The 27774-nt window shown below is 39.7% G+C and overlaps 1 protein-coding gene across 1 annotated transcript in view; it reads right to left on the bottom strand.

Moving 5' to 3' along the window:
* Mctp (multiple C2 domain and transmembrane region protein) overlaps nt 1-27774 on the bottom strand; it is a 1410470-nt gene that overhangs the window by 885622 nt on the left and 497074 nt on the right. Inside the window, exon 5 of the mRNA XM_068227784.1 lies at nt 7284-7426. Within this exon, the coding sequence (XP_068083885.1) occupies nt 7284-7426 (143 nt within the window). The remainder of the gene's footprint in view (nt 1-7283; nt 7427-27774) is intronic.

The following is a 27774-nucleotide window of genomic DNA, read 5'->3' as shown; positions in this document are numbered from 1 at the left end:
GGAAGTAGGAATTAGAATAACTGATAGAGAGTGCCTGCTAAATGGTTTGTGTGCTATAGAGTGCGTGTCACTTACGTGTGGGCGGGATATGTCTTCAAGTATAGTCGGGTGCTGCACACTGTTGCGTGTACGTCGTGTGGCTGTCGTAGTGTTCAGATTGAGAGGTGGTGAGGAGGGGGAAGCAGCCTCTGGAGGAGGTGGGGTGGAGTGGGGTGTGTCTTTTGGGTTGTGTGTGGGTTTGTGTCGGTTGATTATTTTTAATTATGTGTCTTTTAGAATGGGAATGGCTGTGTTGAAGAGAATGTTTGTTTTATCTGTGGTTTCATTTAAGTTGAGGATGGGATTAGCATATTGGTCCATATTGATTAAAAATCTTCCCTTAAATTGAGCAATGTGCCTGTGGGGTTCATATTTAAAATCCATATCATTCTCGATATTAATGAACTTATGCTTGGACTCTTCGACATGTTGCCCTATGGATGAAAAATTATATTTAGTGGCATTGTCATGTTCGCTGTAGCGAACAGAAAAACATCTGCCGGTGCGTCTGATGTAGCTGGCTTCACAATCGTTGCATTTTACGCGGTACACTACTGAGGGGCTGTATTTGTTATTTACGTTGACAGATTTAGTGTTATGTAAAATGGAAGCATTATTACGTGTGGCTCTGTAAGCTATTCTTAGATTGTGTCTTTTGAAAATATTTGTTATGGGGTGGACGTGGGTGTTGTTAAAGGTAAAAAGTGCGTAGTATTTCTTAGGTTTGTTGTTTCTACTTAATTTGAATTTCGGTTGGTGTTTTGTTTGTTAATGATATTGTTTATCATGTTTCTATCGTATCCGTTATGCTCCGCTATTTCGTGAATTAGGTTTAGTTCCTTATTTAATTCTTCCGGGGACAGGGAAATGTTGAAAGCTCTGTATATCATACTGTAGTATGCCGCCTTTTTGTGTGCATTAGGGTGAATGGAATCTACTTTTATAGTATTGGAGGTTTGTGTACGTTTTCTATAGATTTTGTATGTCAAGTGATCTTCAGTTTTGGTGACGGATAAATCAAGATAATTCAGAGTGTGATTTTTCTCAGTTTCCATCGTAAATATTATATGTGGATCTATTTTGTTTAAGCTGTTGAAGTATGTTGTTTTCGTTTGTAAACCTGCAGTCTATAACAACGAAGATATCATCTACAAATCTGCACCAGATTGATATATTGTTAATTTTGCTAATTTCTGAGTGTTCTAAGTGGTCTATGTAGATCTCAGCTAGTATTCCTGAAGCTGGTGAACCCATGGGAAGGCCTTGTTGTTTGTAGATAGTGTCGTGGAATCTAAAGTAATTATTGTTGAGGGCAAACTCAAGTATATTAATGAATTCATCTATTTCAAGGACACTTAGATTACTGTGATTTATTAAATTAGATTCTATTAGTTTTATTAGTTTTATTATTTTCTGTATGGGTATGTTAGGGTACATGTTAATTATATCATATGATGCTAGAGTGTGGTGTTGTTCGATTTTCAGCTCTTTCGCGATGTTGCAGAATTCTATTGAGTTTCGTTTTGATTTCTTGGCTAAGAATTTGTAGTGTTTTTTGAGAAATGTTTGTATGAAGCATGATAGTTTGTACGTCGGGCTTGATCTATAATTTATGACCGGTCGCATGGATACTCCGTCTTTGTGGATTTTAGGGTAGGCTTTCATAGATGGCAGTTTGGGATTCATTATAGTCAGCTTCGTGGTTTCTTTTTCGTTAAAGAGAAAACGGGTGTTTTTCAGTAACGTTTTGAGATTTTTTGGATACTGGCAGTTGGATCTTTTCGTTTAATTTCGAAGTTGTCGTCCGAGAAACATTATTTAGTTTTATTGAGTATTCGTTTCTGTCGATGATGACTGTGGTATTACCTTTGTCTGCCTTTGTTATTAATAGATTGTTATGCTTAATTTTGTCTTTGAGTTTCCTGACTTGGATATTATCAGTTTTGCTTCTATAGTTGTTGTTGTTGTTGTTGTTAATCTTGTTAATGTATTGCGGTAATTTCTTCTTAACCTCAATTCTGATCTCGTCGCGTAAAACACGAGGAACTTTATTTAGAGCATTTTCGGTTTCAGAAATGATGGTTGTGAGGTTATAAAAGGTTGATGCGTTCTCCCAATTGTGTTTAGGTCCTTTGATCAATATATTGGTCTCTGTTTCATTGAAGTTTTTGTCTGTTAAATTCATTATGGGTGGAAGGTGTGTTCGTTTCCTTTGTTGCGTTTGAAGGTGGTGTTACTGTCTTATTTGTTTTGGATTTGTGACTGTTCGACTGCATTTAGCTTCTTATCTAATGTGTGCTGTTTCCGGGTGCTAGGTTAGTTATTTTGTCTTGGGTTATTTGTTGGAAGTTGTCCCAAAAACTTCGTGGTAAAACATGGGATGCTTCCAGGTGTGTTTCATAGAGTTTGGTGTTAAGGAATTGTTTTTCCCTGTAACGGAATTTTGTTTATTCTGTTAACCATATTTTGTTAGTCTTTTTGTGTGTGTTCCGTGTCTGGATGGTGTTTCTGTGTTTATTGTTGTATCTCTTAAGGAAGTTCGGTACTAAGTTACTAGATAGGCATTCTCTTAGAAAGGCAATGTTCTTAATCACATTCGCTATTTTAATCTTCAGGTTTTGATATCTGAAAGCAATGTTCTTTGCCTGGTTGGCTGAGGTACTATAATCTATCAGCCTCATGGCCCGTATTGATAATTTAAGAACACAAGTATGAAGGATGAGTTTTCAACCTAATCAATACTCTATTTACAAAATGTTTCAAATTATTTACATTATTTACGGGTCGAAACCGGTGCTGTTTTAATGTATATAATTTTAAACATTTTGTAAATAAAGTATTGATTAGGTGGAAAACACATCCTTCATACTTTTCTTAAATTATCAATACGGACAATGAAGCTGATAGATTATAGCCGCTCTTTAGAAGCATGATAATAGTCTTGTTTCGTTATTATGGAAATAGTGGTGGACATGTTTCGTTTATATAGACTAGCGATGGTCTTATTTTGTTCTTGCGATAATAATAATAAACTTCTTTCATTCGTGTGGGATTAGCGATGACCTTGTTTTGTTCGTATAGACTAGTGATGGTCTTGTATTTTTCCAGTGGGATAAGGGATGGTCTCGTTTGGTTCTTGCTGGAATTTCAACAAGAAAGAAGGGGAGATCTACGTAATCCAGTTTTGTAAAATTAGTGGCCTATTTGATTATTGCTGGTAGCAATAGTAATATCTCATATTAACCCGCTCCCTTCATGCGCATTACAGACGGTTTTCTTTCTTTCTTGGGAATGGTTCTCACTGAAATAACAGATATTCTGATTGCTGCTCTATATTTGAGGAAGCAGAGTTGTTAAAACGCGTGATTCTATATTTAGAGAGCGATCATACTTTAAAACACACAAATATGATTGAGCTTGTATTATTCCGGTAGGAAAGTCCTCACATTTTTTTGCTAGTTGCTTTACGTCGCACTGACACAGATAGGTCTTATGGCGACGATGGGACAGGGAGGGGCTAAGAGTGGGAAGGAAGGGGCTGTGGCCTTAATTAAGGTACAGCCCCAGCATTTGCCTGGTGTGAAAATGGGAAACCACGGAAAACCATCTTCAGGACTGCCGACAGTGGGGTTCGAACCCACTATCTCCCAAATACTGGATACTGGCCACACTTAAGCGACTGCAGCTATCGAGCTCGGTAGTTCTCACTTTAATTATAATGCATTGTACATGACCCTTGGAATATCTCCTGCCTTTGTCACTCACATTTCAGCAATCAACTGATTGCTAAGCTACATCTGTCGATCAAACTGCCGACTAGCTTGGCACGTTACGCAGCGAACATCTGCCCATCAAATGCACCCACTGGAAAAACAGCGTAACACTACGTATTTCAGACAAAATTTAATGTTGGTTCATTGGAAACCCGGTAAAAATAAAATATTATGACATTACACAAATGTGGCAATGTATTTTAAATTAAATAGCCCATTTGAAGTTTCATCTCAATAATTGAGGAACATTACTGATCATGACAATCACAACAGTCCACCAATACGAATATGGAAATGTCGAAACATGGAGCTCTGTACCGTTTTTATGCAGTCCATTTGTCGATGTTTTCAACACATTTCCATTGCATCAGTCCCACTTACAGCTGTGATTCGATCAGGCATGCTCAGGATGCAATCTCCAGTGTTCTCGTCTAGTATGAGTTGCCATTCTGCCCGGAGCACAGCCTGAAGTTAAGCCAGTGTGTCGGCGAACGACCTCTAGCACGTCTCCCAACGCGCTCTATCGGGTATAAGTCGGGCCACACCATGCGTTCAATTCAGACTTCATCCAGGTATTCACGCACACAAACGGCAACGTGTCGCCGATAACAGGTGCAAAAGGCCCTGCATGATCCATTACAATCTCCTTGATGTATCGGTGGGCTGTCAGATTTCTATTTTTCGACGAACATAACCATTAGTTAGGCCTTCCTAAGCTTGAAGTGCCACCGTATCTTCGATTGTGGTGTTATCTATTAAGAACTGGTCGAAGTATTTTATATCCAAGAAGTTCTACGTGTTTGGATTAGAGTTCTCCAGCAGTTTTCTACTGCTACCTTGTCTTATGTACTGTATCATTATCGAGAATGATTATGTTTGGAGGATTTTTACCTGATCTCTCTCTTCAGTTCTTTATTAATTACGTTTGAGTTATTGCCACTGTTCTAAGGTTTATTACCCAATCTGCCTATCACATTACGTTCCACGAATAAGAAAATACATTATATCATTGTTCTAGAAATATCAGCCTCCTCCCATAAATATTGAGAGATTCTTGAGCTATGAGGTCTGTTTGCATTGAATCTTTGAGTGTTTTACATGATTCAAGTCTTCCTCGGAAGGCGCTGAGGCGGGGGAGGGCATGAGAAGTTGGGTATCACGAGATAAAGGTAGAATTTTCACTTAACTATGTGAATATTATCAAGGTGTGAATAAAGGGAAGATTCTAGCATTCCACCTTATCACGTAACAGTTCGATCGACCCGCATTTACTTTAAATTTCTCGTTTGACTTAAAATGTAGGTTTTCCTAGGCAGTCTTAGGTCTTAAAAGTATCACCCCTACTGGGGAGCTGGTAAAATGTAAGCACTCACGAGTGTGTATCCTCATTTCCTTTCTTCAATTTTGACTTTAGGTGACTAGGTTTTCCTATTTTATAAATTCATCTACCTTGCATTCGGTCTTTAAACTTTTCTTAGTCACCGAGCAGTATGGCTTATCCACTGCGACATCGGGCCTTCTGCCCTCTTAGGATTTTCTTTGGTCTAAAAGGTTGCAGTGCTTGTGTGTTTTTAGCCTCCATTATTCATATTTTGTTTTCGGCCTTTCTTGTTAACAGTTCTTCAGTTCTTCCTGTTTATGGCCATAAAGTATGGGCCTCGGCTCTTGTAACTTCGATTTTTCAATCCATAGGTATTTCTACTTTTCGCTTCTCCTTGATTGGAAGCTAACGGGTGTCAAAGCTGTTTTACAGGCAGAAGGTCTGTTCTGCTCTATGTAATTACAGACATTTTACTCAAAGACATTAATGTAAAGTCCTGGCCCATAAATGAAAAGTTGTGAATTTTAACATGCAAATTGTTGTCAGGGTTGGAGGCCCTTCTGATATGAAGGAAACTGTAATCTGAGGGTTTGATTTCCCTCTTGGAACCTTGTTCTAGAAGCTGCGGATTCTTCAGAGTCTTGAGAAATGTTCCAAGATCCCTCTACTATGGGACCTAAATGACAAAGGTTTGCCTATCTCTAAAACATTGTTATTTTGAAGGGCTCTTGGTCTAATATTCTCTGTAAGACTTTTAAGAAATGGGGTCCTTACTCCCCTATTGTAATTTATAGAGCTTGTAAGCTCCCCTTGTTATACATTCTACTTGTTAAACTTCTGTTGTTGTTATTCTTTATTTATAAAGAAAATACATTTTCAGTTGATATTGTTGACAAAATTTAAACTTTGGTTCATGCTTTGTGCAGCCATTCAGTCTTCACGCTTATTTCCCTGTCTGCTACGCGGAAATTACGTAACAAGCTGTGATTCCAGCCCAGACCATCACATATCCTCCAGTGAACGGTGTTCTTGCAGAAAAAGTACAGGCGAATAACGTTCCCCGGACCTTCTCCATATTCTCTCCCTTCCATCCGTGCAATTTATTCGTCCAAGAATTCGAAGGATGGAATCCATGGGAGTTAATTTCTCTATGCTCGAAGTAAGAAATAGAGGAAATGTGCCCCCAGTTCTTAGTAACCCAATTACACTCTTCTTCAGAATCCTTCAAAGCAGTTTTAATATCCTTTACGGTTGAATGTATATATGGTATAAATTATACTTTATATGTGAAATACGACTCATTCTCATGTTTTCGTCTACTTCCTATCTCTTTATCGTCATTTATCATCCGAACGCTCAAGCAACCCATGGGTGTAAAATATAAAAGCCTACGCCAGACGGAGCTGAATATGTTCTCTGCCACTATATGTTAAATGTATAAAATATATAATTGCTATAAACATAAAGATTAATTCTGTTCCAATTATTTTATGTACTTCGACGAGAATCGAGCTGCCGGAATATTTATTTTAAACACATTGACGAGTAATAACCTTCTGTATTTTGACGACCACAAAGACAGCAATTATTTTAAGCATACCTATGGACAGCAAACTGTTCCATGAAGAGTTGGAAGTCTATGCAAAACGTGAAGGAAGTTGCTGCTGTGCGGAAGTCGTAGACCAGGCACAACTGGTGTATACTCAGATTAGAGCACCGAGGGCAAGTGATGCTTTCCAATCAAGGATAATTATATTTCGAACTCCAGTTAGTTCGAACCCTGAACATATTATCTGAATTTGTATCGTCAAAAAAGAAAGTTTATCTTGCTGTTATGAACAGTGTGTGGAAATTAACGTACGTTGAAAATGGCAATGTTGATATCTCAGAGAAACGAGTAAATACCTTTTCGAGAACAAAGCGTTGTTTTTCAATTTGTTAGTGTGTACGAGTAACTCTTCCCCTTGCAGTGAAATCCATCATGCCGTACTACCCACTATCCTGTCAAACCATTGCTGATCCAACTTGTCCCCCTCTGCAGTGGCAACAATCTTCAGTTACTGAGTTTAAGAAAAATAGAACTTCGTGTTCACCTTGGCCTGGATCCAATCTCGAGTAACTGATTACACTATGGCTATTATCTAACCTACCTTGATGTGTACAGGCATGAAAGGGTCCTCGATGGGAATAACGAAGGTCTCGTCCCATACGGGATTCAGGTCTCTGTATATCGTTCTTGATTTGTACAATAGTCGGCCTCCAACTTTGAACTTGACGTACGGATCACTTGTTCCTGCAAAAAAACACAAAAGACATTATCAGTTAAGTTTCAAGGGCAAAACTGTTAATATCCAAGTCCACAGTTACCGGTATCTTAAAATATTAATTTATATTTGATCAATAAACAAATTTGGTTTCAAATTTTTGCCAAATAATGAAAAGTTTCTTCGAGCTAATCATTCCTGAATCAACTTAAATTATTGTATAATTTGCTTTGAGAATAGTTTTTAATTCAAAACTGATCGAATTTTTAAGCTCTTTCAGCTTCCTTACTTAGGAACGAACTGGAAGTAAAGGTTTCCAATATCTGCGATCTCATTGTAATGAAGAAACCCTTCCCAATCGATATTATCGATATCGAGATGAGTTTATTAATATGTTCCATGCAAAATTTCAGCTGTGTGCGAGGAATGGTTTCGGAGAACCGCGGGGAAGGACAAAATGACCACATTATGCTAAAGACGTGCAAGGACAGCACAATATAAAGTTGCGTGTTGAATGTGTGTAGATTAGCCTAATGTAATCATACTAACATAGAAATAACAATATGCAATGCTTTTACTATACCACACTATAATTAAAGTCCCACTTCCATCAAATCACCGGACGAGTTGGCCGTGTGGTTAGTGACGCACGAAGCCCACTGTCGGCAGCCTTGAAGATGGTTTACCGTGGTTGCCCATTTTCACACCAGGCAAATGCTGGGGCTGTATTTTAATTAAGGCCACGGCCGCTTCCTTCCCACTCCTAGGCCTTTCCTATCCCATCGTCGCCATAAGAGCTGTCTGTGTCGGTGCGACGTAAAGCAAATTGCAAGAAAATAAAAAAAACTATCATCAAATCACATTATTTTAAAATAGAAAGCCATAACGAAGAATATCGAGTTCTTGAAACTCTCCGTTTTCCCGAACGAGAGCTTAAATAAATACACTGACAGAGCAAATGCAACACCAAGAAGGAGTGGTCAGAACTTTATGCCAATTGCAGGGTAGACTGACGTCACTGAGGTATGCTCATGATGTGAAATGCGCCGCTGTGCTGCGCACGTAGCGAACGATAAATGGGACACGGCGTTGGCGAATGGCCCACTTCGTACCGTGATTTCTCAGCCGACAGTCATTGTAGAACGTGTTGTCGTGTGCCACAGGACACGTGTATAGCTAAGAATGCCAGGCCGCCGTCAACGGAGGCATTTCCAGCAGACAGACGACTTTACGAGGGGTATGGTGATCGGGCTGAGAAGGGCAGGTTGGTCGCTTCGTCAAATCGCAGCCGATACCCATAGGGATGTGCCCACGGTGCAGCGCCTGTGGCGAAGATGGTTGGCGCAGGGACATGTGGCACGTGCGAGGGGTCCAGGCGCAGCCTGAGTGACGTCAGCACGCGAGGATCGGCGCATCCGCCGCCAAGCGGTGGCAGCCCCGCACGCCACGTCAACCGCCATTCTTCAGCATGTGCAAGACACCCTGGCTGTTCCAATATCGACCAGAACAATTTCCCGTCGATTGGTTGAAGGAGGCCTGCACTCCCGGCGTCCGCTCAGAAGACTACCATTGACTCCACAGCATAGACGTGCACGCCTGGCATGGTGCCGGGCTAGAGCGACTTGGATGAGGGAATGGCGGAACGTCGTGTTCTCCGATGAGTCACGCTTCTGTTCTGTCAGTGATAGTCACCGCAGACGAGTGTGGCGTCGGCGTGGAGAAAGGTCAAATCCGGTAGTAACTGTGGAGCGCCCTACCGCTAGACAACGCGGCATCATGGTTTGGGGCGCTATTGCGTATGATTCCACGTCACCTCTAGTGCGTATTCAAGGCACGTTAAATGCCCACCGCTACGTGCAGCATGTGCTGCGGCCGGTGGCACTCCCGTACCTTCAGGGGCTGCCCAATGCTCTGTTTCAGCAGCATAATGCCCGCCCACACACTGCTCGCATCTCCCAACAGGCTCTACGAGGTGTACAGATGCTTCCGTGGCCAGCGTACTCTCCGGATCTCTCACCAATCGAACACGTGTGGGATCTCATTGGACGCCGTTTGCAAACTCTGCCCCAGCCTCGTACGGACGACCAACTGTGGCAAATGGTTGACAGAGAATGGAGAACCATCCCTCAGGACACCATCCGCACTCTTATTGACTCTGTACCTCGACGTGTTTCAGCGTGCATCGCCGCTCGCGGTGGTCCTACATCCTACTGAGTCGATGCCGTGCGCATTGCGTATTCTGCATATCGGTTTGAAATAAACATCAATTATTCGTCCGTGCCGTCTCTGTTTTTTCCCCAACTTTCATCCCTTTCGAACCACTCCTTCTTGGTGTTGCATTTGCTCTGTCAGTCAGTGTAAATAAATAAATAAATACATAAATAAATACATACAAATGCCCCATTAGCAAATACGATCATTGTAAGTACGTGAGAAGAGAATCGTAAGAAAACTTCCACGTATACAGTATTCACATGAAACAATCATTATAATGAATATTGAATTTTCACGACCGCATTGTAATCGAAACAGACTTTCATCGTATTAGGTCGTGGTACGCACATGTAGTACGTGTTGAAGAGATGTTAAGTACAGAACAAAAATGGCCAGCCGGACACCAGTGGGATCCGAACCCCTTAGAGTGTCTAAATTCTGAACGACCTGCCTGGAAAACCCTTCTATTTCAGCTCTTATAATAGAATGTTAGCAACATTTACTTTGCTATTACTATTAATAAAAAATAAGAATAATAACAATAATAAGGAGAAGAAGAAAAAGAAGAGATGTAAAGGTATATTGAATCATACACTGTTAAACGTCAAATGAGTTTCTTCGTTTTCCAGTATTTCCGAAGAAGGGACACAAGGTGACAATATCGCAAGCCCCTCATAGGCATAAATCCGCAAAAAGAAATATGTCAGAGAAATTTCCAATGAAATCGATTAGGAAAGGTTTCTTGTAAACGAGATTGAGAGATTAGTTCTAGATTTGATCGTCTTTGTCCCCTGGAATTAACCTGGTTCTCATTTTTTGTATAGGCTGAATTAAACCTAAGGGCCTTTCCGGAAGTGGAAATCTAATTTTTAAACTTTCGACTTCTTGACTGGGAATTGATTCTACGTCCGTCAAAGCGAACCAAACACACCTCGGCTCTCCTTGTGATGGATTCGTTTTACAGGTGATCATATCAATCCGGCTATTACTATCTAACTGGAGACAACCGGTACCTCCCGAAAATTGTATCTATTTTTCTTCAAGGCATCAGCATTAGTTAATTTACCTGCCTATATGATGACGAACGATAGATAGAACTTGTTCATGGGGCACAGGCTCACAGGACTTGAATAAGTGCTTTCAACTCTCTTGTGACAAAGCCAAAAATGGTAGACACACGGGAATTTTCCCAGTGCACTGCTTACAGCTGACACATTCACCGTCTCGCAGGTATTTTGTAAGTCAAGAATTACAAAGTGAATATTAGGGACCGAAACATTAGGTTCTTGACAAGATAAAACAATTGAAATAATAACATTAAGTTATTTATTAGACCACCTAATCAATACAAAATCGTCTTGGATGATTTACATAAATTTGTTAGCTAATAGTGGGACATGTTTCGCCTTCCCTGAAGGCATCATCAGCGATAGTCATAACCTTAAATTAAAAATAAGCGTCTAAATAACATGTATTAATGAAATGAATTCTAAAAATCTTGAAGAGATTTGAAGTAAAATAACATTAAAAATAACAATGATGGTTTGAAAATACAATGTGATGAGATACAATAGTGGAAGTATTAACAAAATTAACATTAGCAGGCTGCTAAAATAAGTACAATGGATAAAACAACAGATTGTTATTCAACAAGTAGTAAGATTGCATAAAAGTAAAGTTGATAGTCATGGCGGTTATAATTAGACGATGGCGAAAAATCTTATATAATCAAAGTAAAGAGGAGATTATTGATTTGATTATATAAGATTTTTCGCCATCGTCTAATTATAACCGCCATGACTATCAACTTTACTTTTATGCAATCTTACTACTTGTTGTATAACAATCTGTTGTTTTATCCATTGTACTTATTTTAGCAGCCTTCTAATGTTAATTTTGTTAATACTTCCACTATTGTATCTCATCACATTGTATTTTCAAACCATCATTGTTATTTTTAATGTTATTTTACTTCAAATCTCTTCAAGATTTTAAAAATTCATTTCATTAATACATGTTATTTAGACGCTTATTTTTAATTTAAGGTTATGACTATGGCTGATGATGCCTTCAGGGAAGGCGAAACATGTCCCACTATTAGCTAACAAATTTATGTAAATCATCCAAGACGATTTTGTATTGATTAGGTGCTCTAATAAATAACTTAATGTTATTATTTCAATCTAATATCATCAATACGGACCAAAAATGATATTTATTACATGTAAAGATAAAACAATTTAATGACAGATAAATAATACTTCGATTCATATAATTAAAATAATGAAAGCTTCTTCGTCGGTCAAACTTCAGTCATAACTAGCCTTAATAAATATTCACGAATTAGACAAATCGTTTCTATGAAAGTAGTCAAGTTCATTTTTAAATTTACAATTTATTGCCAGATCCATTTCTCTAACATTCGTTCCACTATGGACCTAATAAGGCGAATACAATAACAGAGAAACTTGGACGGGAGACGTCATAGGCTACAAGAGAAAAGAGCACGATTATGTACATGTACAATTCCATTAGAAAGAACAGAAAAGCTCTGTTGTATACGTTAAGTAAAAAAAAGACCGCGGAAAATTGTGTTAAATGTTCGTTTGTAAATTGGGTACTTGATAATTGGTACACATTGCCTGCAAAAAGAAAGTAGGGCCTTTAACAAAAATGTAGGTTGTTTTAAGAAAGGTCTCCAATATGAGGAAATTTCTATGTGATGTCAAATATTGTTAAGGTAGTGTTAAGGTATAGGAAATAATATAATAATCTGCGAATCTGCGAACGGATGCTTAGGTAAATTTGAAGCATCTATCGGAGTTGCAGTCCAGGGATCCATCATTGCAAGCAATTATTGAACGCTATAGGGAAGAATCTGAGAATGATGGCTATGTAAACCTAAAGTCTAACCCATCAACAACTGATTATATCTACGAGGATAACATTCTGTACAAGTTCATAGACAGAGTGAAGGAGAGACCAAGAGTTGTAATCCCACAGGAACTCATGTGCGAATTGATTTTGCACGTACACCGTATGATTGGTCACGGAGGAGTTGATAAATTCCCAACTACCATTAGAGAAACTTTCACCTGGACTGGACTCCCAAGAACCGTAAGGAGAGTAATTAGAACATGTGGTATATGCCAGAGAGTGAAGCATAGTTCTACCCTTTTGCATCAACAATCAGTCCCCGTGATACCAAACAGGCCAAGAGAGATGCAATAGACTTGTATGGAGGACTACCTACTGGCCGATTTGGAAATCGTTTTGTTCTTGTTGTTTTGGAAGTTATGTCAAAATTTGTGTCTCTAGAAAATATCAGGAAAACAAATTCCAAAACAAAGAGTCTAGAAAGATCAGGCATACCTCAGATGGGTAAACCGGCTAGCATACTAACGGATCACGGAACGCAATTCACATCCACCGATTTCTCAGAAGATTTGGAAAGGTTGGGTATTCAACATCGTTTCAGCTCTATACGTCATCCTTTAATCAATTACAGCGGAGAGATTCATGAGAGAATTATCAAATACTGTCAGATTTTCTGTTCTGAACGTTGTTGGGCTCAGGCTTCGTTTCTCCCAACAATTGCGAATTGTTTGAACCACACCTGGCATGAGTCTATTGGGAACGTACCCAGCGTAGTCCATATGAATGAATATGCAAAACGTCCGTGGGATAATATTAACAACAAGCTGGTGGAAGAAAGTCCTAACGCTGAAGAAAACATCGAATGAGCTCCGAAACGTATGAGGAAACAGGCAAAACGACGACTTAGAAGGATGAGGCATAAGCGATTCCATAAGCCAATGGAAGTCGAAAATCTTGTGCTTGTAAGAAAACCTGCGATTTCGGATCCAGCCACCAAAATTCTATTCTAATTTTTTCACCTATGGACATATGCAACAGATTGAGGACATTTTAGATAATAACGCCTACAAGATTCAAGGTCTGGCCTACGGAAATATTTCTATCTTCGGCGCATCAAATTTGAAACGATACTACACTCCCATCGTTAACAAGGAAGAGATCAACGTCATCTTGGAAGATAATGATGAAGAACATGAGCTGAGTGAATACGCATCAGAAGAGGAGTGGAAGACTGACAGCTGTGAGACGTATTACGAGGAGTATTTGGAAACTAAACAAACATCTTGGAGGAGGCTGTGTAAGAAGAACAGAAATTGCATTGAGAGCTTCTGCAAAATAATCTATTGAAATAGGTTTTTTGAGTGAGTGAATTTGAAATATGAGCTCCAAACGAAATTTCTCACCTTGCTCGAAATTTCTATTCTAAGTAAGGGGGGAATATAACCTTTCAACTGATTCTGAGCCAAACATGAAGGGATTATTGAGGTTCATAACAACAGAGAAATCAGTTGAAATCATAAAAAAGCATATATCCAGTCAATTTAAGTTTTTAGATTTCTCGATAATTCGGAACAACTCTCTCAGTTGAGTGTTACGTTTAAGTAAATATTTGATATGTGAAAATAGAATAAAATAAATTCGTGTCTTGAATTTCAATATTTTGAGGTGACGTCAACTACTGTTTAGTACTATTGCGTAATGTTCCTTTTCAATGGCCGTTTCTGTAACGCAGTCTATGGACTGGATTGAATAGTAGGAATTACACATGTCAGGATTACCGTTCACTTGCATTATTTATACATTATGTGCTCACTTATGGACACATGCAACAGATAAGTAGCTCTTTTAAGGAAACTGATTAAAACAGAATTGAAGAGACAACGGGATATGCATTATTGGGTGCATTCCATTGTCAATCGAGCATTCCCGCTCGTGAGATCGTCTTATTTCAAAGAGAATGTTACTCGACTCTTTGATGTGCAAAAAAAAGTTAAGTCGCGAGGAATCAATCAATCAATCAATCAATCAATCAATCAATCAATCAATCAATCAATCAATCAATCAATCAATCAATCAATCAACCAATCAATCAATCAATCAATCAATCAATCAATCAATCAATCAATCAATCAATCAATCAATCAATCAATCAATCAATCAATCAATCAATCAATCAATCAATCAGAAACGCCCACATCCACACCATTGTTATCAATGAAATGGGATATGCCAAAAAAAGGAATGAGCATCGTTTTCAAGAATGAAAATATCTAGTCATCATACTGGCTGAATCTGTGATTTGACTGTATGCCAATAAGCGTAGAAAACATTACGTGTGAAAGTTTAGTTCTCTAAAGAAAAAAACAAGGCGAGTGCCATAACAGAATATTGTTAAACTTATTTGGGTGTATAACATTGTATTAATACTTCACTGTAGAAGTTGCAGGTTAATCCATGAAGGAACGGAGGAAGGATCGTCCTATTGAAGTACTAACCAATATCAATATGCAGGCCTAAGCCGGGATGGAGTCCCGCCGGGCCTGAAAAATGTGGTATTATCGAAGTAACACCTGGATGAGAGAATGTCATATGTCCCGAGGATCAGGGTGTACAGGTCACATCTTTAGGAACTCATCAGCCAAGATAAGTACAAAACTTTGGCCTTTGTCTATTCTAATACACTGTACATTGTGTAGCTAGATTTTTCTCTTTACATTTATGAACATAATATTTTATACGTAGATGCAACTTGAGCGTCGCCGCAGAGTCATCCGTATATACGTTTTATAATGTTGTCAGGTGCACTTTTTCTCTTGAATGATAGTATGGTTGGGATTTAAATGGATGTTGTGCCGGTTTTATCTAAAATTGCAAATGTGCACTAGTGTCCAAAAGTTAAGCATAAGTTACGAGTAAGCATGGCAACAGGAAATAAACCGCAAATCGCATGACATAAGCACCTACCAACCGTACGTGTTCACTCTGTATAGGAAAGGAATGTTCCCTGCTTTGACTAGCGGCGTAACCGCAAGGTAAACACAGCCAGTGCCTGCGCTCCATGTTCCCTCAGTCGTGTTTGCCCTGTTATAGTGTGCGGAGTGTAGCCTCGTGGTGAACGTGACAACATAACGTCACAACGACGCCATTTGCACCCCGTTTTTGCAGGGTAGAATACTCGGCCGCCTGAAAGGAAGCCAGACACAGACCGAAGTCACCGTATCCTCGAATATGCTACAAAGTGTCATTTCCAGGCTTTGGAGACGATTTCTAGACACAGGAGATGTTAGCCGTAGGCCAGTACCGGGTCGACCAAGGGTAACCACCCCACAGCAGGACCGACGAAATCGGAGTGCATCTACAAGACAATTGTCGGCGGAACTTGCAGCCGTCTCAGTTGTTGCCGTTTCCCGGCAAACTGTGTACTGGAGGCTCAGAACAGCAGGGCTGTTTGCCCGACGTACAGCGGTGTGCGTCCCGCTCACTCCAGCACAGAGACGGGCCCGTTTGCTGTGGAGCCGTCAACATCGAAACTGGACCATGAATGAATGGAGGCATGTGCTTTTCACAGTTGAATCCCACTTTAGTTTGCAGAACGATTCCCGTCGCACATTAATCTGGAGAGAACCGGGTAGCCGAACATCGTGGAACGGGATCAGTATGGTGGTGGTGGCGTCATGGTGTGGGGCGGCATCATGTTGAATGGCCGTACGGACCTGCACATCTGCATGGGTGGTCCGAGGAACACTATTAACACTCGGAGATACAGGGATGAGGTACTGAGACCACATGTTCGACTCTTCCGAGGTGCCGTTGGTCCAGACTTCCTCTTAAAGGAAGATAATGCCCGACCGCACCGCGCTGCTCTGGTGGGTGAATTTCTAGCCTGGGAAAACATTCATCGCATGGACTGGCCAGCGAGGTCTGCGGATCTGAATCCTATAGAACATGCCCGGGATGCATTGGGGAGGCGAATTGCATTCCGTCAGCCTCTACCAAGGACCTTTAAGACCTTCGGATTTCCCTTTGCGACAAGATCTCTTGGATCATCTGATAAAGAACATGTCACGTCGCTGCGAAGCGTGTGTGGCCGTTAGCGGTAACCATACACCCTACTAACAGCATATTTTGTTGTGGAAGACATTGCCAAGGTTTGTTAGTTGTTGTCGAAGGTGTACCTTAGCTATCAGAAACTTTCTGAAATTGTTTTTTGGACAAGTTGTGTGACATATGGTGTGTGAGTAAGCTTCCATTTTATTATATTTTGGAGGTTAGGAGTTTTTCCTTTACAAGGCAGATATCTCCCATGGCCTGGCGATTCCTCATTAGAGAAATGTTTCACTAAACAGTATGGATTCGGATAAATAGAGTTCACGTGTGTTTGTAAATGAGAACATTTTCTTCGGCAATTATGAGCCAGTATATTTAAGTGAAAGCTTTAAATTTATATGATGAGCATATGAGATTATACAGAGTTTGTTGAATGTTAGGATCGTCGGTATGTTTTATGATGATGTCGTGTACGACTGTAGTGTTAGGTAATTTCTTGGAGAATATGTATTACCTATAATGTAATACGATCTTCGATAAATCCCAAAATGTTGATATTTGAATACGGTGGAAGAGATGCTCGTCATGTGAATCCCAAGCGTGATATTGCGAAATAGACAGGCAAACATGGTCTTACAATTGTACCGAGGGCGTACTGATCACAGAATAAAGTCTTCGAAATGAACATGTGAATAATTATCCTTGATATTTATGGGATACAAGAGAATGGGACAAGGTCTTCTGTGAATAATAACAGACATAAACAACATAATGCTATTTCAATAAGATATTTAAGTTGCATTATGAGTACGGGTAAGGTTAGGAGGATGTTACCCAGTGTACAATCTATGTGTCTTCCTTAGCCATAGTATTTGTGCATGCATTTTGCAGATTTTGGCGAGAAATGTCAGCAACTCGGAGGAGATAGAGTGGACAAATTTAGATGTTATGGTGATTTGATGATTTCAATTCATGGTTGTTCATTATGGTATTGTGTAGTTTTGAATATCCATTTTCTTCTAGGATGCAGCAGCTTAAAAAAATCATTCGATTTATGATCTGCGGTTAGCTACAGAGTCTAGTATTACGTGTGTTGTGATCCTTGTTTCGTTTCAGACTTTACGCCGTTGTTTTGTGATCGCTCTGGTTGTTAATTAGAAGCCGCTTGTTTTACGCGACTATTGTAAACGTTATTTTGATGCAACACTAAAGGACAAGGTTTTGCCCGGAATGGACACGAACACGAGTCTTTATACTGCAGCGGATTAAATAAATGAACTAACATATTTGCACCATTAACTTCATTTTAAAACCTTCAGCAACTTGTATGTTAATAATAGTAATTCATTGACCTACCTTCATTCAGATATTGCTGGACTTGCATAGTAGATCAGCCAGCTATCATTGTTAACGGCACCATCATATTGCAGCGCCACGTGAGCGGGAGAAAATAATAACCAACAAGAGAATTTAAATGTAGAAACTATGCCACTTGTCATATTCAGCATTTGCTAATTGTCTACTCACGGTGTGATCATTTTCTTTTATTGTTAATCATTTTTTATGCTGACTTGATATCATTAAATCGGAAAATTCTTCCAATTGAAACAGATCCTAAGTGTTATTATTTATGAATTATGATTTCTATTAGCCTCATATAGTTATAAGCTATAAGATTCCAAAATGATGATGCCAGCATAGCGATGATTATTATGGACTGTAACCGGTGCATAACAGAACCTTTACACCTACGAGTTGATTCTCATTGTATCTCCGTTGAGTAACGCAATAGTTTTTCGAACCCCGTTGTTGTGATTTTGAGTATAAACGGTTACACCGCTAACTTAATATGGCAGCCAATAGGGAATTTTGTACATCAATTTCATTCACCAATGAGAAAACTTTGATACTTATTTGACTGTCCAATGGAAATTGCGGGTGTGTCAGGGCTTCGACCCAGTGAAATCTGGAACCTTCCTTTCCGCTATAAAAGCAGCCGTTTGAGCCATGTTGTCTTTGATCGCTCCGGTCCAGCAATAGAGTGTGTTAGTACAGGAGGGAGGGGATGGCCAGCCTCGTCCATCTTCGGGAGGTCCACCAGCTCAGGGTAATGGCAGACATTTTGTAAGTAAGTAATAGTCTCAGAAATCGAGTTCGAGGGGAAGGTTTCAAAATTCTTTAGTAATGTAAGCTTCCATTTCTAGATGTAACCTTTCAAACCAGTCTAAAGAACTTAAGGGAACTCAGGGAATAAAGAGTGAGAACCGTCTTGTATTCCCTTTCATCTTGATATTGACGTGACTATGATTTTGTAATTTTTAAAATCTGCCTCTTAATTTTATAAATTAAAACTTTCTCTCCACCTAGCCACCTCCGTAGTATAGAATTACCCTCTGTAACGTCGGGCTATAAGCCCACATAGGATTTTAATGATGTTCTGGTGAATTCCAAAGGAGTGCAGGTGTTCTCCCGTAACATTTTGATTTTCAGCCAATAACCTTAACCTTTTCTTTTTAACTAATGTCAGGTAGAATGGGCACTTATCGCCTCTGTTAAGTTCACTATTTTCATTGTATATTTTTATGTAATTTCGACTGTTGAGCAAATAAGACAGTGTATACTGTTGGTTTTGTTAAATGTAGGGTGTGCCCTTAATAGTATAGGAACTTGTAAGTGTTGGAGAATAGTCTCCTAGAGAGTAATTGTGTGGAGCAAAGGTGCTCTTTTTCTACTATTGTACATTCTGGAACTCAGTCTCCTTGAATATTGATTGAAGGGTAGTGCTCTTGTTAACTTTGTATCTGGAGAGCTTCAAGCTCATGGTGTTATTTAATGTTGTCTAGGAGTTTCTAACATTGTTTCTCGAGCTCAGGGGCTAGACGTTTGTACCTGAATATTTGTTATGCCTCAGAAAAGTTTAAAATTTGAAAAGAAAAGGAAAAGACGGAAAAGAAGAAATAAAATTACTAATTATAAAGTTTTTAATTAAAATTCGGTCTGTTCCCTTTTTTTGCAATCTGCTTTACATCGCATCGACACAGAATAGGTCTTATGGCGACGATGGGATAGGAAAAGCCAAGGATTACGAAGGAAGCATCCGTGGCCTTAATTAAGGTACAGCCCCAGCATTTTCCTGGTGTTAAAATGGGGAACCATGGAAAACCATCTTCAGGGCTGCCGACAGTGGGGTTCGAACCCACTATCTCCCGAATACTGGATACTGGCCGGACTTAAGCCACTGCAACTATCGAGCTCGGTGGTCTGTTCTCTATCCACCCATTCATGTCTGCACCTTATTTCACCTCTGTCGACCACGGTATCCCCGTAACAAAATAAAGGTAAACGCGGCTCAACCTTGATGGTTACATGCTAGAAGAGAGCACTGGTACCTCCCAATCACTACACGCAAGTAAGTTTACATGATAGACAAAATATAACCCCCACCTTAGAACTGCCCCATGTTGCCTGAAACATCGTGTGAGGAGAACCTCACAGATCGTAGTACTGTTCACAATCCGATCCAGAATATAGGTACATAAGGTCCGAGATTACACCTATGGGTGCGAGATGGGCGATGATTGGTTGGTTTAATTTGAAAAGACAGTAGTGACAACTAAGAAAGAGAAGGCATAAACTTTCTTCCTGAACAGTTACAATACTCTACTGAAAAAGAGTACAATAGAAGCCAATAGGTGGCACTCGAAAATCAAAGGTAGTGACATCTGTTAATAAACATGAAAATAAAGTACTCTTCAAAAAGTTCAGCGTATTATGTAATCTTTCACCGTCGTTAGGCGTTTCAGGCGTTGCCTATCACTATGGAGAGGCCTTAATGATGGTACAATAATAATAATAATAATAATAATAATAATAATAATAATAATAATAATAATAATAATAATAATAATAATAATAATAATAATAATCATAATAATAATAATAATAATAATCATAATAATAATAATTGTTACCGTGTTTTGGTGGTAGTTATGCATGAAAGAAGGTGCTGGGTGGTGAATAGGTCTCAAGCTACTAAAGTGAAATTAATTTTAAAATTTAACAAGGTTATATTTTCTTTGCAAAATTAGGTAACAACAAATAGAACAGGTACTTAGTAGCCGAAACACGATTGAAAAAATACATTTACATAGGTACCCCATTTGGGGCTTCAAAAGTCAGAAACATAATTCTTGAGCAAAGAGCCCAACCTTACAACGAACACCATACAACAAAGGGGCCGAAAACCCCCAAACATGCCAGAAACATTTGCTTCCAATTACACCCAAAAGCCTCCTTGAGGCAGAGACACAATTTTCAATAAAGGGCAACTTCCCCTTAAAATACAAGCCTACCATAGGCCACTCCGAACTCCACCTTTAAGCTGTCCTCAAAGGACATATACACAGGGGTAAAATACCCAACCTACTGAGGTCTGTTAAATGACAAGAAGGTTAATACATGACCTCTAAAATACAATTTGAGAGGAGGCGAACTTGCACTCCTAATACACTTTGCTTAAGACCTACTTGGCACTAGGCCATTAATACAAGGGCTAATCCCATACTACAGAGGTGACTTAATAACAATTTACCTTACATTACGGAAGAATTGGTTGAGAAAAATAAGTTCACCTCAAGACGATGTGATTGGGAGCTCGAGAGGGTTAAGCACTCTCTATCCCGATATGTCGTTTGAAAGATAGAATAGATACCAGTAGTTTTTACATTTTAAAGGAAAGTTACATGGTGGAAGGCCTAGAACCCGCCCCGAAAGTTAAACTGCTGAGCTAGCAAAGAAAGAAGTTATTAATCGGCCATTACCTTGTTGTTGACCGCTGCCGAAGAAAGAGGCGCTTCCCGCCCCCTGCTATGTACTTAACACACTGAAAGATGGAACAGAAGTGGCGCAGAGACCCAAAAATCAGCAGTTTATATCCTCTCGTGGAAGGTTCTAGGCGTTAGGGGAAAGAAAACACCCTCCCACAAACTCTTTATTGGGTAGGACCCCGCAACAGATTCAAGTTGGGGGAAGATACACCAGATTGGTCAGAAATTAATAGAAGAAATTCGGGATTGGATACATTCATAACAAGGGGAAGAAAGGGGTAAATATTGCCAACTTAAACAATGACAGAAAGAAATTTAACAAAGAACAAACTCGTGACATTAAATTTTCTCCAAAAAAATAGTTCTTTGACTCCGCACTAGATTGCACTATTGTAGATCTTCAGTAGTGTCCTCTAGAAGAGAAAGTTCACACTTCTTACTTCAAGTGAAACAAAACCACATCAAAAATGACACAGTTCAAAAACTCAAAATTTTCCACGTGGTGACATCTTCTGAGAAAGTAGAGAATTAATAGCGTAGATAAAGTTCAGACTTCCTCCAGCAGAGGAGTTTCAACTGGCGCACGTTTTAAATTAGCGGAGTGGAGGTGTACCGCCCGGTACAATAATAATAATAATAATAATAATAATAATAATAATAATAATAATAATAATAATAATAATAATTATAATTGTTACGTAGATATCCGTGGTAGTTAGAGGTGAAAGAAGGTGCGGGCTGGAATAGGTCTCAACTAGAAAATTAAAGTTAATTTAAAACTTTAACAAAGGTTATATTTTTCAAAATCAACAATTAACAAAGTATAACAGGTACCAAGTAGCAGATCAACAAATTAACAAATTACAGTTTGTTACAAGATTTGGGCTTCGAGCCCCAAGTCTGATTCCTGAGCTCTCAGCTGACAACCACAATTGCTGAAGGGCAGAAAACCCCAAAGTACGAGGAACACTTGCTCCTAATTACAATGTTAAGGAAAAGAGCAGACCCGCTCTCAATTTTACAAGCCTATCAAAGGCTACAACAAACTTCATTTCTATCTGCCCTTATGGCACACAAGGAAACAGGGGTAACTAATACCCAATCTACTGGGCCTTCGCAGGAAGGAAAACAAAACAGGTTAAGTAAATGGCCCAAAATACAAAATTGAACGGAGGGGATAACTTGCACTCCTACACCAAGTTTTTGTCTAAAACGTATGTAGTAGTAGTAGTAGTAGTAGTAGTAGTAGTAGTAGTAGTAGTAGTATTTATTCATTCATCATGTCGTTTACATATTTACAGGACTCTGTTTTATATATACATAACTCTTCTAATAATGTGGCGCTAGGCTGATCATACAGGGGCTAATCCCAAGCTAGGGAGGTGACACGTATGATAAAACTTTCTATATTAATGAAGAGAAGAACGGTTATGAAAACGTAGTCACCTCCTTTTCAAAAATGAAGGGGAGTTCGAGAGGGAGAAGCACTCTCTATCCCCGCGTTACAGTAATTTATAGATTTTACCTAGGCAGAAAAGAATTTACATTTTAAAAAGGTAGGTTACATACTAAAGGTTTCGAACCCTCCCCGAGAGTTAAACTGCTGAGCTAGCAAGAAATGAAGATGTTAACAGGCCATTACCTTGTAGAAGAACTGCTGCTTGAAGAAAGAGGCGCTTCCCGCCCCCTGCTACATATTCACACACTAAGAGAGTTGTTACTGAAGTGGCACCGAGACAAAAATCAGCAGTTTATATACCCTCGTGGAACATTCGAGACCTTTCAGGAATGAGCAGACACACCCTTTCGCTTTTATTGGATAACAGCAAAAACTAATACACAAGACGAGGAAGAAGCACCTTATTGGTGGAAAATTAATTACATAAATTCCCGGTTGGTTGCATTCAAAACGGGCGGAAGGAAAGGATTTATATTGCCAACCCACAAACCACAGAACAAAATTTAGTAAAAATAAAACTTAGGAATACAATATTTCTTCAAGAAAGTTCATTCCATTGCACCAGAGTGTGTTACCATAGTTTTGGGTAGAGACATCTGTTAGAGATTGTCCACACCTCTTAATCGTTGAAAAACAAAAGGCAAATAAAAAAACACTCAGTGACATCTTCTGAATAACCATGGAATTAGTTCAGTAGTTAAAGTTCCAAGTTTCTCCAGTAGAGAATTTTCAATTGGCGCAATATTTGAATTAGCGGCGTGGAGGTGTACCGCCCGGTACAATAATAATTGTTCCGGGGATTTTGTGTAAGGAAGAGTTGAAAGAAGGCGTGGGCATGCCGTAAGAAAGTTGAGTACCCATTCTACGTGGCCTTATTTAAAAACGAAAGATTAAAGTTACTGGCCTAAAAGCAAAATGGTAGGGAGGCGAACACTTGCGCTCCTTGGAAATTATAAGAAATGCTTAAAACCCTATGTGGGCTTATGGCCCGACATTACAGAGGCTAAGCCTATACTACGGAGGGGACTACATGGAGAAAATTATTTAAGTTACAGAAATTACACGATAGATTTTAAAGATTACAAAATCATAGTCACCTCGATATCAAATTGAGAGGGAATACAAGAGGTTACCTCACCCTTTATTCCCTGATTTTGGTTAAGTTCTTTAGACATGTTTGAAATTTACATTTAAAGTTTGAAATTTGCATTTGAGAAAATAAAAGTTACGTTAATAAAGATTTGAAACTTTCCTTTCGAGAAAACTTTGAAAGACTACCACATATTTACGCCAAAACTGCCATTACCTTGAGCTGGTGGCCCGAAGATGGACGAGGGAGCCTTTCCCCCTACCTACCTTTCCACACACTAGACCGGAGCGATCACTAAAGACAACATGGCTCACCAGTCCTCGCCTTTTATAGCGGACAGGAAAGTTCCAGAAAACTCTGGGCTAAGGTCCTGAAACACCCACTATTCTAATTGGATCATTGAATAAATATCAGAAAATTTTGATTGGTGGATAAACAAATGTACACACTTTTTAATAGGCCAACATGTTACGTTGGCGGGAAGAGATAGAAGCATAGTAAACTTCAGAACATCAAAAACAAACACTAAACATTCCAGTTTAGGAAACCTTAGTACACAAAATTTATTTTGAATTTTAATAGTTCATCTTCACTCCAGAAGGCACAACTTAAGTTGATAGTAGCGACATCGGTTGAGAAATGTTCACACTATTTCCGAAATGAGCTTCAGATATCCTGATCTAGAGGGCCTTCTATAAGGCGCTAGTTTTAAATGCACGGGGCGGGTGTACCTCCGGTACAATAAAAATAAAAATAATAACAATAATAAAAATAATAAAAATGACAACAGCAAAATGAAGTGAATGACATGTGAAGATAAGAGATAGATTTTGAATCATAACGACGTCTATGCTTACAGCCAAGCCGTCAACACACTACTTCATTTGCTTGTATTTCACATCTCTTTCCTGACGGCATGCCTTCTCGCTCTGCTGAAGAAGGTTGGGAGAAAGGCGTGGAAGGATCTCTGAATTATTGAAGCTGGGGTGAACCATGGAAGTGCTCTTTCATCAGTCAGAATGGGAACGAAAGCTGAAAAATGAGATCGCGTGTGAACAGTGTAGCAACGTCCGGATGAATGGCTAAATGGGTAGTGTGCTGGCCTTTGGTCAGAGGGCTTCCGTATTCGATTTCCATAATTGGTTAATTTCGCTGGCACGGGGGCTGGATGTATGTGTCGTCTTCATCATCATTTTATCCCCATCACGATGCGCAGGTTGCCACGGGTGTCAAATCAATAAAACCTGCATCTAACGAGCCGAACTTGTTCTCGGACGCTCCCAGTACTAAAAGTCATAACACCGGGCGAGTTGGCCGTGCGGTTAGGGGCGCACCGCTGTGAGCTTGCATCCGGGAGATAGTGGGTTCGAATCCCACTGTCGGCAGACCTGAAGATGGTTTACGTGGTTTCCCTTTTTCACGCGAGGCAAGTGCTAGGGATGTACCTTAATTAAGTCCAGGGCTGCTTCCTTCTAACTCCTAGGCCTTTCCTATCGCATCGTCGCCATAAGACCTATCTGTGTCGGTGCGACATAAAACCACTAGCAAAAAAACGTCATGACGCCATTTCACTTCAGTGTAGCAGCCATAAAGCATTCAAAGGACGGTAACCTCAAATATGAAAGCGCTGGGTGTACTTTTATGTCATTAGTCTACAGCAGAGGAACTCACGCTGGACTTTGTGCACCCTCGGGCACACAGCATTTAAGTGAGCGGGCGAGCAATCAGTGTGTGCGCTTCAGCGACAGCAACGTTGTGGTTACGTCACAGGCCGTGAAGGTCAATGAAAGGAGAACCTTCAGTTGTGTATTAAGAGAATAGTGTATTGTCAGTGGAGAGAAATCCAGGTAAATTTCAACATATCTTACGTTATAAGAAATTAGTCGTTTCTGTTCTGTTTACGTATATTGACCCGATACAGCAGTGTACCGGTACCTCAAAATATTTTTGTATTCTACACAGTAAATTAAAATTTTTACTGTTATATTTTATAAGGGGTAAGCATATGCTTTAGAATCATTCCTAATATAATAAGGAATAAAGCAGACAACTTGTGGCTTCTTGTTGCTTGAGTTTAAATGATCTGATAAAATCATCAATAAATCCAGTCATGTTGACCGGGAATGACATTACTTAGATTATTGAATACATACTGTATATCTACTTGTTATTTACAGTGTTGTTCTTGGATAGTGTATATATGTGTCTTCACTAGCGCTGAAACTAACTCACTGTTTAGAGCTACTGTATAATCAACTGACGTCTGATGATACATTTTAAGTACTATTTTCAGAAATTCTATAGGCAGAGAAAGTCACATATAATTAAAACACTGTGTAAAATCAAGCATTAAACTTGTTGAAGTATGTACATATCTTTGTTTGTTTGTTTGTTTGTTTGTTTGTTTGTTTGTTTGTTTGTTTGTTTGTTTGTTTCTTTCTTTCTTTCTTTCTTTCTTTGTTTCTTAATCCGTTTATCCTCCAGAGTTGATTTTTTCCTCACTCTCAGCGAGGGATCTCATCTCTACCGCTTCAAGGGCAATGTCCTGGAGAGTCAGACTTTCAGTGGGCGGATACAACTAGGAAAGAGGACCTGTACCTCGCCCAGGCGGCCTCACCTGTTATGCTGAACAGGGGCCTTGTGGGGGATGAGAATATTGGAAGGGATAGACAAGTAAGAGGAAAGGAAGCGGTCGTGCCTTAAGTTAGGTACCATCCCGGTATTTGACTGGAGGAGAAGTGGGAAATCGCGGAAAAACACTTCGAGGATGGCTGAGGTGGGAATCGAACCCCCCTCTGCTCAGATGATCTCCCGAGGCTGAGTAGACCCTGTTCCAGCCCTCGCACCACTTTTCAAATTTTGGTGGGGGGAGGGGCGGCAGCTAATCGCACTAACCACTACACCACAGAGACGGGCGTATTATGTTTAACTGAACAAACAGAAAGCGCTTTACTGTTCTTCGTAGAATTTCTGCCATTTCCATCCAAGAAACTGTAAATCGTAGCTTGCGCTCTTCAACCCCGTAAATTTGTACATTGTAACACGAAACTTATAACATGCCAGTTTTCTTCGAATGTGTAAATATAGGAAAGTAAAACCATGTTTGTTAAGATAGACAGAAAAGCACTCTGAGGACACCCGACGGTGAGGTTCCCCCGAAAGCAGAGTCTAGTTAAGACGCGCGGCGACATCGCTCCGAGCATCCCACTTGCATGTGACCAACAGTATAGCCGTCCTGCCAAGCTACGTGACCATTTGATTGGACATTGAAATAACTAAAATACAGTTACGTGGCATTTTAACACCAGCAGCCTCAGTTCATTTCCACTATTTATTCTGTATGTGCTCAACTTTCTTTTCGTCAATGAGTGTATTTCTCTTCTTAGTATGTGATCATCACAATGTTGAAATTTTTCCTCGCATTTATGTTACCACTTGTATTTATTCAGTAAATGCAGTCTGAATAGATTGTAGTGAGTTATAAGTTCATTTTACAATCTGTGGTTATGAACGTATAACAAACAGCGCCAAAAGCAACGGTTTCTCGTGTCCGCTTGTGAACTTGTCTTGCCTGTACAGCAACAGACGAGCGATTGAGTAGCGTGCAACAGGCTGCCGGCACTCTTGTGTTCGATATAAGCTGCACGCAAGCATCTCCTCCTCTCAGGCCGACCAGGCCCTAAGGAAGTGGAAGGAAAAGAAGAAGAAGACCATCAGGAAGAAGAAGAATACAGCTACTAACATCCCTTCTTCTACTCCAGGAAAAACTCCACACTCCCCATAGCCGCGACATGCAATTTCCTCATTATCCCTCTCACCAACCCAGGACCCATTCCTCTCACCCGCCAAGCAGTCATAGAAGCC

The sequence above is a fragment of the Anabrus simplex genome, chromosome 5 (genome assembly GCF_040414725.1).
Source record: "Anabrus simplex isolate iqAnaSimp1 chromosome 5, ASM4041472v1, whole genome shotgun sequence".
In the NCBI taxonomy this organism is placed as follows: domain Eukaryota; kingdom Metazoa; phylum Arthropoda; class Insecta; order Orthoptera; family Tettigoniidae; genus Anabrus; species Anabrus simplex.
This window is presented reverse-complemented; position numbering and strand designations above follow the sequence as displayed.